This window comes from Lactuca serriola, chromosome 8 (genome assembly GCF_051521515.1).
Source record: "Lactuca serriola cultivar US96UC23 chromosome 8, Lser_US96UC23_V15, whole genome shotgun sequence".
Classification (NCBI taxonomy): domain Eukaryota; kingdom Viridiplantae; phylum Streptophyta; class Magnoliopsida; order Asterales; family Asteraceae; genus Lactuca; species Lactuca serriola.
Genome location: NC_136415.1, coordinates 39397522 through 39411943, shown reverse-complemented (window position 1 = coordinate 39411943; position 14422 = coordinate 39397522). Strand labels below are relative to the sequence as shown.

General features: G+C 36.2%; 1 protein-coding gene and 2 pseudogenes across 1 annotated transcript; 1 reads left to right on the top strand and 2 right to left on the bottom strand.

Moving 5' to 3' along the window:
* Nucleotides 1–1163: 1163 nt before the first annotated feature.
* On the bottom strand, nt 1164–1904 carry LOC145066829 (secreted RxLR effector protein 161 pseudogene; annotated as a pseudogene).
* Nucleotides 1905–4928: 3024 nt separating this feature from the next.
* LOC145068823 (uncharacterized) lies at nt 4929–7937 on the bottom strand. The gene is given in 3 exon segments (XM_079015811.1): nt 4929–5681; nt 5683–6508; nt 6606–7937. Coding segments are annotated over 3 exon segments (2502 nt in total). The 5' UTR covers nt 7750–7937; the 3' UTR covers nt 4929–5149.
* A 5594-nt stretch (nt 7938–13531) lies between these two features.
* LOC145066828 (salt stress root protein RS1-like) lies at nt 13532–14175 on the top strand (annotated as a pseudogene).
* The last annotated feature ends 247 nt before the right edge of the window (nt 14176–14422 follow it).

The following is a 14422-nucleotide window of genomic DNA, read 5'->3' as shown; positions in this document are numbered from 1 at the left end:
CATACCAGAGTAAAAACATCTCAGGCTAGCAAATGGTGTATGCACCGCAATCATCCCGAGCTTTTCCCCTTGCTATCGAAAGTACCTGAAACCAAAATTATAAATTGTAACCACGAAGCTTAGTGAGTCTCCCCAAACTACCACATTCCATACACATAACATGTAACTAGGAGATACGGTTCCCGCCCACACTCAGCTACTATGAGATACGACCCTAACCGATGGATCATTCTACAATCATGTGGTCACGATCCAATTTTATTATGGAACACTTGGATCGCCGATGGAAAGACATTGGTGACGACACCTTATGTGATGTCGATGACCTTTAGCGACGATAAAAAGACGCGTTTGCCCGATGTCTTTGCTAAAAGAGTCCGGCATCGCTAAAAATGTCATCCATATTGGCATTATTTCTTGTTGTGAGTGGAGAGGTGATATTTTAAAAAATAGAATGATGAAAAATATCATTTTACAAAATAAAGGGGTTGCAAGTAAAGATCTATTATATAAAATTGAAAGATTAAAATATAAAATGAAATGTGCATTATACATATATAAATGTACCATATACATTATAGATAGTCCTTTTATCTTCACTAGTATCTTCTCACATAACCTTTTTTTTTATAATTAGCAACATGCATTAGAAGTTTTTACCTAGTGCATGTTGGTTCAAAACAAATGAACAATGCAAAATGCTGAAAAGCTCTCGTGTATTATTCAGTGAAAAACAAAGAACAGAAGGCTGCAATATATAGCAGCACTTACAACTGAAAAAGTAAATGCTGGAAACATGAAAAGACTAAAGTAAAAGCAGGAAATATGAAAGACTTCAATAGTTATGAAGACACACACACGAGAGCACTTATTTCACTAACTTTGAATTAGTCTTCAACACCCCCCTTTGATTCAAAGCTTCCAATGCCAATACAAGCTCGGAGACGCTGAAAACGTGCAGGCGGAAGAGCCTTAGTGAACATGTCGGCCAATTGTTCTTCAGTAGGACAGAACTCCACCCATATTACACCTGCTGCCACCAAGTGTCGAATGTAGTGGTGCTTAATTTCAATATGCTTGGTACGCCCATGCATAACTGGGTTTCTTGTCATGGCAACAGTTGATTGACTGTCACAGTAAATCACAGTTGGTTCCCTTTGTTCCTACATAAGATCACCGATAAGTTTTCGTAACCACACAGCTTGACACGCGGTAATTGTGACCGCCACATATTCCGCCTCAGTTGATGATAAAGCTACCGTTGCTTGCTTCTTTGACTGCCATGAAATTATTCCAGACCCAGTACTGAAACAATTCCCTATTGTACTCTTCTTGTCTTCTTGTGATCCCGCCCAATCACTGTCACTGTATCCTTTTAGCACAAACCTTTTCGAGTTCAAATACCAGATACCATAGTGCTTGGTACTAGCTAAGTAACGAATAATTCTTTTGACAGCTCCATAGTGTTGTTTTGTGGGTTTGTGCATGAATCTTGAGACTACTCTCACTACAAAACTTATGTCTGGTCTTGTGTGAGTGAGGTAGATTAACCTCCCAACTATGCTCCTGTAATTTTGTGGATCTGTCATTCCTGTGCCATCTTCACATGTTATCTTTTCATTGGTGTTCATAGGAGTTGTGACTGGTTCAATATTCTCCATGTTGAGACCCTTTAGCATGTCTGATACATATTTTTCTTGAGCAATAAAAATACCAGTGTTTGTTTGCTTTATATCGATCCCAAGAAAATAATGTAGCTTTCCAAGGTTTGTCATTTCAAACGTCTTCATCATCTCCATTTTAAATTGATAAATGAGCTCTTTAGACGACCCGGTGTAGATCATGTCATCAACATAGAGACTGACTAACATGATCCCTGCATCACCTTGCTTCCTGAAATACATGGTAGGTTCACTAGGACTTTTCTAAAAACCATTGAAGCGAAAGAAGTTGTCAATCTTGCTATACCATGCACGCAGAGCTTGTTTAAGCCCATATAATGCCTTCTTCAACCTATATATCTTCCCTTCTTGCCCAGGAACAATAAATCCTTCGGGTTGTTGAACAAAAACTTCTTCTTTTAGGTCCCCATTTAAGAATGCCCACTTAACATCGAACTGGTAAACTTCCCATTGTTGTTGTGCAACTAATGCAAGAATTAACCTTATTGTCTCAATTCTTACCACCGGTGAGAATGTTTCATTGAAATCTACACCCTGTTCTTGTCGAAAACCACAAGCAACTAATCTTGCTTTATGTTTTTGGAGACTACCATCCGCATTGAACTTTTTTTAAAAACCCATTTCAAAGGAATTGGATGCTTACCAGCTTGAGGTTCCACCAGATCCCATGTCTCGTTCTTTTCGATCGCCATAATTTCTTCCTCCATTGCTTTCTTCCAGTTAACATCTTGAAGTGCCACATCTGCTGAGAGTGGATCACCAGCGAACAGGGCTAGAATGCTATCATAAATGTCATTCAAGTTTCTATATCTGAGTGGTGGAGTATCTGGAGACGACACATCAGAAGAGCTAGGTGTGGTCCTCGAGGGCGTAGCAGAAGATGATTCACAGTGAGTAGAGCTCGGTGTCGGACTTGATGGAGGAGACATGGGTGTATTGATCGGATGATCATGCACTTCATCTTCTACATTTTCAAATGAATTTGGTTGTGGCATTAAGTTTGTGTGAACCGATGTATCCACATAACTTGAATATTCTTCAAAAATCACATCACGGCTGATAACAATATTCTTATTTATAGGATCGAATAACCTGTAGGCCTTTGACATTGTACAATAGCCCACAAAGATGTATTTCTTGGACTTCTCTTCTAGCTTGTGCCTATTTGTGGTGACCAATGCATAGCATAAACAGCCAAAAACACGCAAATGATCAACAGTGGGCTTGAACTCATACCAGGCTTCGAAAGGTGTTTTATTCCATACTACTTTGGTGGGTGATAAATTGAGGAGATACACAGTTGTGGCTACCGCTTCTGCCCAAAATGAGTTAGACAACTTATTTGTTTTTAGCATTGATCGAGTCATCTCAACAATAGTCTTGTTCTTCCTCTATGTGATTCCGTTTTGCTCAGGTGTATAAGGAGCTGTCAATTCTCTTCTTATTCCTTCTTCTTCACATAATGTAGTGAATTCCTTTGACATGAATTCACCACCTCTATCAGTTCTTAGAATCTTGATTACATTGCTTCCTTGTTTTTCGACAAGGGCTTTGAATTTTTTGAAGTGCTCAAAAGCTTCAGATTTCGCTTTGATGAAGTAGACCCAACACATACGAGTGAAATCATCAATAAAAAGCAAGAAGTACTTACTCCCTGAGTGTGATTCTATCCTCATTGGACCACAGATATCTGCACATACTATCTCCAGTTTTTCTGTTGCTCGTCTTGCTTGCCCCTTCGGAAAGGATCTTCGTGTTTGCTTACCCAAGACACACCCTTCACACACATGGGTAGAATCTTTTATGGTTAGCAGCCCGTTCACCATTTGTTTGCTTGTTAATAGTTGTAGACCTTTTACATACAAATGACCATATCGATACTGCCATAATCTTGACTTATCATCCTTGCTACTCATCATCATATATCCTTCTTTTCGTGAAAAATCTACTGGAAACATCCTATTTCCAGTCATTTTTGAGTATAATAGAACTTCACCATTTTGTTTCTTTACCACACAAGCATCATTTTCAAATTCTACCTTCAATCCATTTTCAATTAACTGGCCTACACTTATCAGATTGTGGGCCAGACCTGGTGCAAAATGAAAATCACTGATGAGTTTATCCTTTCCTTCGATGCAAACCGTCACAGCTCCTATTCCTTCTATCGCAACTGGTTGGCCATTGCCGAGACGAACACGTGATTTTCCTGTCGTGTTCAGGCTTTTGAACTTGTCACATACACCAGTTATATGATTAGAACATGCACTGTCTATATACCATATCTCCTTTGTAACATCAACCGGATGAATGTGGGTCATGAACAAGTAATCTTCCTTCTCTTCAAATTCCTCTTCGGTGTACTTTGCTTGGTTTTGCTTTGTCCAACAATCTTCTTCTTTATGACCAAACTTCTTACAATGATCACATTGAACTAGTGACCTTTGTGATCTCCCTCGACCACGACCACGAGATGATGCTCTACCTCTTCCTCGACCAAAGGAATATCTACTTTGTTCTCCTTGGATCTGAAATGCACGTTCTCCATCTTGAGTCTGAGATCTGTTGATTCTTGCTTCATGTGCTTGTAGTGAGCCCATCAGTTCATCAAAGGAAAATGTTGCAAGATCCTTTGACTCTTCAATAGCCGCCACAACATGGTCGAATTTAGAAGGTAGACTCCTCAGTACTTTTGCAACAACAACTTCATCAGAGATTTTATCTCCATAAGCACGCATCTGAATCACAATAGAAGATGATTTTGCAAGATACTCTTGAACGGTTTCATTTGGTTTCATGTTTAAGGTCTCGAACTGCCTTCTTAGGGACTGGAGTTTAACTGTGATCACCTTTGTTGATCCTTGATATTCAGTTTTGAGAATGTTCCAGGCATCTCGTGATGTGTCTGTTGCAGCAATTCTGGGAAAGATTGTTTCATCAACAACTTGTTGGATGAAAAACAAGGCTGTTGCATCTTTCTTTTGATTTTCTTTCTGCCGTGTCTCATCTGTGCTTGCTTCTGCATACCCATTTTCAACAAGATCCCACAAATATTGTGACTTGAACAAAGTCTTCATTTTGGTACTCCAGAACTCGTAGGAGTCTCCCTTAAAGTTTGAAATTTGAGGGTGAGACATGCTAATAGTGTTGAGGTTCTGCGCCATCAAAACAAACCAGAGAGACTTAGGAATGCAACCTAAGCTCTGATACCACAATGTTGGTTCAAAACAAATGAACAATGCAAAATGCTGAAAAGTTCTCGTGTATTATTCAGTGAAAAACAAAGAACAAAAGGCTGCAATATATAGCAGCACTTACAACTGAAAAAGTAAATGCTGGAAACATGAAAAGACTAAAGTAAAAGCAGGAAATATGAAAGACTTCAACAGTTATGAAGACACACACGAGAGCACTTATTTCACTTTATTTCACTATTTGAATCAGTCTTCAACAGTGCAATGCACCCATTAAGATCCTGCAATGGAAGACATGCACTGGGAAGCACCATAATAATTATCCCTCAAGAACTTAGCGAGCCCAAAATCAGCAACATGAGCTTCATAATCGGAATCTAAGTAAATATTGTTTGACTTAACGTCTCGATGTAAGATCATTGTAGAGAAATCATGGTGAAGGTAACAAAGTCCCTTCATTGATTCTACAACGATCATATACCCCGTTTCCCACTGCAAATGTGCGCCTTTCGATCCGTGTAAAATCTCACCTAAACTTCCATGAGACATATACTCGTAAATCAGCAATTTGCTTTCACGATTGGAGACGTATCCGAGCAATCTGACGATATTCCTGTGTCTGATTTTTCCGAACGTTTGGATCTCGGCGTCGAATCCATGGTTCCGGCCGATTAACCGTTTGATTGCTACGTCAACGCCATTCGGCATTGATCCTCGGTACACGATTCCAGCTCCACCTTTACCGATTATGTTTTCATTTTTCAAACATTCAAGAACGTCTTCAACTTTTAGATCTAAGCGTTGTTTTTATATTTGATGAATGTTATATGAATAACGATAAGGTTGTGATTACAACGATGATTGCTATCATAATCTTTGATGCGGGGATTGAAGGGTTGTTGTTTTGTGATGTGGAGAGGATCGGACAATGAGTGGTTTGTGGTAAACAAAGGTTAGGGTTACCGGAAAAGATGGTGTCACTGAAATCCTTTAGTTGTCCGTCGATTGGGACTCTACCGGAGAATTGATTGTAGGAGAGGTCCAACACTGTCAAGCTCTCCATGTGACCTAATTCAATCGGAATCTCACCTTTAAGTTGATTTCGTGATACATTAAGTATGTACAGATTGAACAAACTCAAAATTCCTCTCGGAAATTCACCAATGAAGCTGTTCCTGCTGAAATCAATGGACGTAAGTTGCACACATGCAGCAATGGAAGCCGGAATCTCACCACTAAGATTATTGTCGCTGACGTTAATTTCATAAAGCTTCTTTAGATTAAATATCTCTTCTGGAATTACACCGACGAACTTATTTGATTGGAGAGATAGAGTTGTTAGATTCGTTAAATCACCAAACGCCGGACGTATCTTACCGGTGATCCAATTGTTAGACATTGAAACACTTTGAAGAGACTGACTGTACATTTTATTAGGAAGTTCGCCGGTAAGATTGTTGTCGTCAAGCTCGAGCATTGTAAGCTCCGGCAAGTTGAAGATGCCGGGGGGAATAGTTCCGTTGATGAAATTGTTCATGATTCGAATCTTCGTTAAAGACTTGCAGCCACCAAGTTCTTCCGGTAAGGCCCCAAAGAAGTCATTATCCATTAAAATCAAAACTCGTAAGTTGCCTGAGATAAACGCCAAAATCACATAAGTTTCCGGATTCCATTCTTATTCTAATATCTAAATTATTATTCTTTCAATAATTAAATACGAGACTTGTACCTCCTTTGCACAAATCTTTCGGAATTGGTCCGGTGAGTTGGTTTCCGGTGACGTCTAGCATACGTAGCCGACCATTACGGCCGAGATTCTGCGGGAGTTCAAGCGTGAAATTATTCCGCCAGATGTGAAGAACTTCAAGATTCGGGAGATCACCGATGAACCGAGGAAGAGGACCGGTGAGAAGGTTGCCGAACATATTAATCAAAGTTAGATTTTTTAGTTCCGAGAACGTCTCCGGTATGCCACCGTTTAGATTATTGTTCGATAGATCAAGAAAATTCAAACTAACCATTCCCGAAAGCTCCGGAGGTATTTCTCCGCTGAGATTGTTGAACTGAAGAAACAGAGTATGCAACATCTTCAAATTTCCAAGGCTGGCCGGAATTTCTCCGTTGAGATTACAACCTCCGAGATCTAGTAGTTTTAGTGATTTGAAAGAACCAAACTCTGGCGGAATTCCTCCTTCAAAACTGTTGGAATACCCGGTGAGAAGCTGATCAAGAGTCGACACACGTGATAAGCTCGCCGGAATCTTCCCAGAGAGTTCATTTTGTTGCAAACCTAAAATCTGTAAACTCCGAAACTCCGAGTAATCTTCCGGAATCTCTCCGTTGAAGAAATTACCTCCGAGATACAAAATTTTAAGATTCTTCAACTTCACAAACTCCACCGGCAGCCTCCCGCTGAAATTATTGTTGTAAACGTCGAAAGCCTCCAGCTCCGCCATTCCCGCCACAATCTCTCCCGGAAGCTCCCCAGTGAAAGCATTACTAGAGATGTTAAAGAATCTAATCGACGTCAAATTAGACATTTCCACCGGAACTGGACCGGTGAGGTTATCTGATACGAGCGTCAGATTGACTAGTTTGTTCAGAATCCCGATCTCCGGCGGGATAGTTCCGAACAGAGGAACGTAGGATATCGTCAACGACGTTACACGAAAGTTTTCATCACATGAAACTCCCGAAAACGAACAATGTGAGTTTTCGACTTTCCAGTCGTCTAATATTTCAGAGGTATTTGATGCCACCATTAATGAAGCTTTGAGCTTCATTAAAACATCATAATCTGAAAACCCATTTGAAAATTCAAAAATGATGATGATGAAGAAGAAGAAAACGTGAAGAATAACAAAGTTCAACATCTGTGTATTTGGGTGGAAGCACGCAGGGAAAAGTTGATGAGTGATTATGTGATTATTATAGGCTGAGAAGTGAGAAGAGACCAGAGATGATGCATGATTTTGATAAATCCTTCGCAGCTTGTACGATGTGCATTATAAATTGTAGGTGGATTGGGTTTTGTAGTTTTAAATCTGGAAAGATAAAATTGTTGGTATGCATGTCGTGTGGAAAAGATATGAAAAATCTTTGTATTTAATATGATTCAAAATTTCAAATGACTATTCAGACCCTCTACTATTTAGAAATAACTTTAAAGACCTTGTCAATAATTTTTATGGATTTTGGAGCTCATGCTATAGCAGGGCTGTTCATTAAATAGATAAAACCGAATTGCATAATTGGACAATTTGGATGGACTATTTGGTTTGGATATCTGGATTTTTGGATTGGTTTTCAACAAAACCGAATTATTATTTTGGATTTCGGATTGGTTTTGATTTATAAAATAAAAACCGAATAAATATTTATTTTATTTATTTATAATATATATCTATAGTTATTTATTAATTTTGTAATTTATTTTTTCAAATAGGTTCAAAATGTTTCTCCCGATAAAAAAAAATATTAATATGCATTTTCTCTCAAAAGTTTTTATCTATAAAATATTTAACTATAATATATTTTTTATTAGTTGTTTATAAATTTTATATCACAACTAAATAATTTGTTTTCGTTTATTGTGTAAACTTGGATAATATTATAATTATATGTCGTTTTAAAATGTTTTGGTTTTTGAAAACCGAATTATAAAAACCGATCAAACCGAATTGTAATCGGATTGGATTTGAATTTAGTTTGGACCATTCGGATCCATATTTTGAAAACTAAAATTAATTTGGATTCACTTGATTGGATCGGATGAAACCGATACATCCAACCGAACACCCCTAGCTATAAGCATAATTGTTTAGCTAACCATAAAAAATATGAAAAACTATACAAATGGTTCTTATGGTATATATTTTTTTTTTCCTGACATTTGGTTCAAACTCCGATTTTTTTTAATGGTGATCATTTTGAACTAATTTGTTTGTGGTTTTTGTCCCTCAGAAAAGACTAAAATGCCCTCTTGGTATAATTTTTAATTTTTTTTATTTAATTAAATATTATATTAATAAATAAATATGTGGCCCACCTCTCTCTCTCTCTCTCTCTCTCTCTCTCCTAATTGTCTTCTTCATCCCGTTTCGTTCACTCCTCCCACAACCCAATGACACTACCACAACCTCTGAAAACTAGACCTTCACTCATTCTCTAGCTTTCCATCCCAACCTAATCCCTTAAACTCTGAAGAAGAACTAGAGTTTGGTTCTTGAAGGTAGGGCTATTCCGGTAAATCAAGATTTTTAACATCGCCTCCACCCCTCTCATTCTAACCTCTCATATGTAATTCAACCGTTAATGGTTCGTCAGTTCATCATATGTTCATCTTCATCTCATCGACATCATCAAGGTTTTTGTTTGATTTTTGTATCTGATTTTTATGTTTGATCAAGATTGCTATGAGTTTCGATTTTGATTCATGGGTGGGATGTTGTCCAGAGAACATAGAAATGAAATGGTGGGTCTGAAGGTCTACTATGGCTAACCTAGATCGTTTGAGGGTTTAAGATTTTCATATCAATTGATGATCATCGATGATAACAGCTAAATCGATTAGGATCCAGATTTGAAGGAGATAATGAGACGAGATGTGGAATGATGAATAATCCTCATATTTGGACTACGGTGGTGTAAATTTTGGGGGAAATATAATCGATGAAGGATCCATCATTGTGCTAGAGAATAATATCGATGATGGGAACTTGAAAACCCAAGATCATCTCCCTCCCCCTCTTGGGAGGAACATGTGAAAAATATGGGGGCTTTATGTTCCTAATTCGATTCCCAGAAGAAGGTGAAGTTGGGTCAAAACCCAGTTAGGATTTTAGTGTTCATAATCATCGTGGGGTAGATAGTATTGAGGGATCCAGTTCGCCGGAGAAGAAAGAGTTTGTAGGAAAGAAGGTGATATGTCCATTGATCGATTTTAATATATTATATTTTTGTGTTAAACTCGCCTGGGTGTTTGGATTAGTTTATTAGCTTATTGCTTATTAGCTTATTTATGGTGTGAATAAGCAATAAGAAATAAGCAAGGGGGAGATGCTTATTAAAATTAATTTATTTAGCTTATTTCTAACACACTAAGCTGATTTTTAAGGATTTTATCCAAACACTTAAACTTAGCTTATTGTGGTGAGAATAAGCAATAACCAATAAACACCCTCTTTTTTTTCCTATCCAAACACCCCCTGATATCTTGGAAAAAGAAAGTGCATCTCATGTGTATGCATCCCATGTTGTGTGTATTTGGGTTTCATCTTTAATCTAATTCCTAATACATCAATTCTCGTGAAAGTTGAAATAAAGAATTATGTTCTTGTGAAATCAAAAAGGAGATACAGTCTTGGAAGAATTACGTGTGAGTTAAGATATATATATATATATATATATATATATATATATATATATATATATATATATATATATATATATATATATATATATAGAGAGAGAGAGAGAGAGATAGAGAGAGAGAGAGGGAGAGAGAGAGAGAGATGTGGGCTCTTTTTTATTTTTAATTATTAAAATAAATAAATAAGTATAATATTTTAAAAAATAAAAGAAAAATGAAAAATAAATACAACAAGGTTATTACAGCCATTTAAATATTCAGAGGGATCAGATATGCAACGAAACTAATTCAAAAGTACCATTGATCCAAAAAAGTCAGAGTTTGAACCAAAACCTAAAAAAATACGTACCTCATTGACATTTTTTGCCGTTTTGTCTAAAAATAATTATTTTTTCATAATTTAGCCCTTTAAGTTTTAATCATATTAAACTAGATCTTAATGTTTCTTAATTTTATTGGTTAACTCATTAAAACTTGGTTGGTTATAACAACCTAAGCAAGTTACTAACACGTGCGACACGCGACATGTCATGTAAGGAAAAAATTAATCACATTCATTTGTGCAGTTTTGATATCGTGTCTATAATAATTGTTTAGAAATAAATTTAAAAAAAAAATTATTTTTATTAGGTTTAAACTTATTAGTAAATCTTTAACCTCTACAAATACTTCCAACGATATGTTTTTATTTTGTGTGTATGATTCATTTGACCATTCCATAGTTTCTTTTCCTTCCATACAATTGAATTGTTTTTATGTCAAAAGAAATATGTTATGGAAGTATTGGAACGAGCTAGAATTTGTTCTTACAAAACGTGGCATGTCATGTAAGGAAAAAATTAATCACATTCATTTGTGCAATTTTGATATCGTGTCTATAATAATTGTTTAGAAATAAATTTAAAAAAAATTTATTATTATTAGGTTTAAACTTATTAGTAAATCTTAAACCTCTACAAACACGTCCAACGATATGTTTTTATTTTGTGTGTACGATTCATTTGACCCTTCCATAGTTTCTTTTCCTTCCATACAATTGAATTGTTTTTATGTCAAAAGAAATATGTTATGGAAGTATTGGGACGAGCTACAATTTGATCTTACAAACCTACTCTTACTCTCATCGATACAAAGGGGAAGTTAGTACAAATGACGGACAACCTTACTCCAAGGTCATTCTATATTGCAGCCTTGGGTAATTATCTTAATATTTAGAGCTTAATTATATATATATATATATATATATATATATATATATATATATATATATATATATATATATATATATATATATATATATATATATATATATATATATATTAAAATTGTCCAAAGTTAGGAATAGTGAAGTTGATGGTTTTTTGGCAGAAATGGTCCTTCTTTTATATTGGTTTTGTTATATTGTGCATCTGTTGTTTTATGGGCAATTTATACCATTTTTTCCATTATTTAATTGGGGACACGTTTTCAATTTGGTCCCTGCAAAGAGATATACGTGTCGTCGAGTTACCTTCTACAGACGTTTAATCACCATATATATGTTTCTTTTTTCTTTCTTCTTCTATTGTCGACTCATCCCCCACGGCCTCTGATCTCGATTTCCCAGTTATCTTCCACCTCCTTTCTTAATAGCTTTTGAGACATTGGTCAATGGATGGTGGTATATCTTTCGCTTCTGTAACAGATGTTTCTCGATCCTTTTGATATGCAATCCACCCAATCTTCTCCACCGCCATCTGTATTTGGTATTTTTTGGTCACCCCTCCATGAAATTTTATGTTTCAAGGCATGATGATTTGAGAGGACAATGAGTTGAAGAAGAGCACAGTGGTCGGATATGGGTTTCTATTTGTGCCACATAAATCAAGTTGAAGAACCCAAAGTCGGTGAACTTCATGAATTGTGCGGGGGGTAATCGGATTATTGAACCAATTTCACGTTTATCAAAGGTAATTGATGATTTCACCTAATTTCTACCCTACTATTCTGATTCATCCTTTCTCACCCCTCAATCTTGGATTGTGAACCACAGTTGATCCTCTTACCCGATCGCTGACATGCTGACATCCGGTGACACTTTGTTGTGCATCTTCTATTCCACACTTTCGTTGTTGTCTCCTTCAGGTTTGTGGTCAAATTTGGTTGTGCGGTTTATATTCCAGGTTTTCTGTGTATTTTTACATTCTTATTTTGGTGTACTTGTATTTTTCTTTCCTAATGATTTACCTTTTTCTTTGTTTGTTTGGAACCTATTCAATTTCTGCTATTGATGCTGAATTTTTTGTTTCTTAATCAGAAGAAGAGGATTCCACGATAATAGAGACGACACCGGTCCATTGCTTGCTGCCTTCGTATTAAGTTCACAAAACTTTTTGAACTTAAAAGGTCAAGCTAACTTCTTATACACATATTTTTTCACTCTATTTGAACTTAAAAGGATAAAAAAATCTGTTTGAAAATCTAAAACATCATATTCTCCTGAGAAATAAGCAATCAAAGGCAACATTTGTCTAAAGTTATGATTTCGCACCCCAGGTGTTTAATGGAATGTCCCAGACAAAAAGGAAAATTCCTGCTAAGCAAACCCAATTAAAAAAACCTCAAATAATGTTGAAATCGGTCTGCTGATGCTGAGGCAGGTATGTGTGTGGATAATTAGGTCCTTTAAAATTGAATTTGTAATTTATAGAGCTTCATATAGTGATTTTGATACTTTTCATTATGTATTGGTTTTGGATTATGTTTGGGTGTTTCGCTTCTCAAGAATTTAACTATATAATTATATATTTTTGCACAAGAATTAAATTGTTCAATGAAGATATACACCTTATTAATAAACTTGAACTCTTAATTTAAATCAGTTAATATTATTGGACGAAAACGGAGAGGGGGGATACAATTAGATATGGAAAATATGAGATAAGAAATATAGGACAGGAAATATTAGCATAGATATAAATATAAGCAAAAAGATTAAATATGACAAAGGAAGATATGATGACATGATTTGAAGGGCATAATTGTAATTACAACTGGAGAGGGGGTGTTTAATAATGGACGAAGAATATAATAAGTTGAAGGGAAAAAGGTTTGGAGATCTTATATAACCTATGATCACAACGCTTACAACTTAATTACAAAATTCATCTCATCTTCAGCTTCATCTTCATCAGGAATTAACACACTTGCGTTCTCAAAGGTATCTTTTCTTTTTTGTTAATCAGTATCTTTGATTAATTTTTATTGATTTCTTATAACATATTTTCATATGTAAAATAATTCACATGCATATTCAGAAGGATTACAGCAAAGAGTTTGAAGAAAAGAATAGTGAACTCCAAGCTAAAGTCATTGAAATCTATGAAGCTTCTGATGATGAAATCAAGGTCGGTCTATAGTTATATAACGAATTTTACTGAATATGTGAACATGCAATGGTGAAGGAGAAGAAAGAGGGTGCCTTGAAAAAGGTCTCGACTGGTGTTGAGAAGTTCCTTGAAGAACTCTCTAAAATCGGTAAACTACAAACTAAAATAATTTATTTTAAACATGCAGTCACTCAATAATATGATTAATTTACTAAATTTTGTAATTTTTATTATGTTAGAGTTTCCTGGACCGAAACCAGTTCATGAAGCTTGCTGCAAATTCGGCGCAACCTTGGTGGAGGGACCCATCTTCTTTGTTTTTTAGAAGGTGTCAACATTCATAGTAGTTGAAGAGAAAAAAAAGAGCTACACCAGCACCGGAAGCAGCACCAAAAGCAGCAGCTTCGGTGGAAGAAACAAGCAGCAAAGAGAAGGAGATTGTGGTGGAGGAAGAGAAGAATGAAGAGGTGGTGGTGGCTGCGGAGGTTGAGAAGACACCGAAAACCACCCCAGTCAAGGTAGAGGAAGCAGCCCCAACCGAGCCAACAAAGGCTTGCTGAGTTGAAGGCTTGGTGGAGTGTGATATCGATGATTTGTGAAAATTAAACTAAAGGTTTTGTGCATGCATCTGTAAACAAATTTTACCTGGACAAATTTGTTCTTCTTTCTTCTTTCTTTTCCGTTTTTATGGGGGTGGGTTACCACTCCCTACCCCTTTGTAATACATTGAAAATGTTTTATTGGGTGTTTTCTTTTTTGCTTTTTGTATATTAATTGTTGTACTCCATCGTAGAATATAAACAGTTT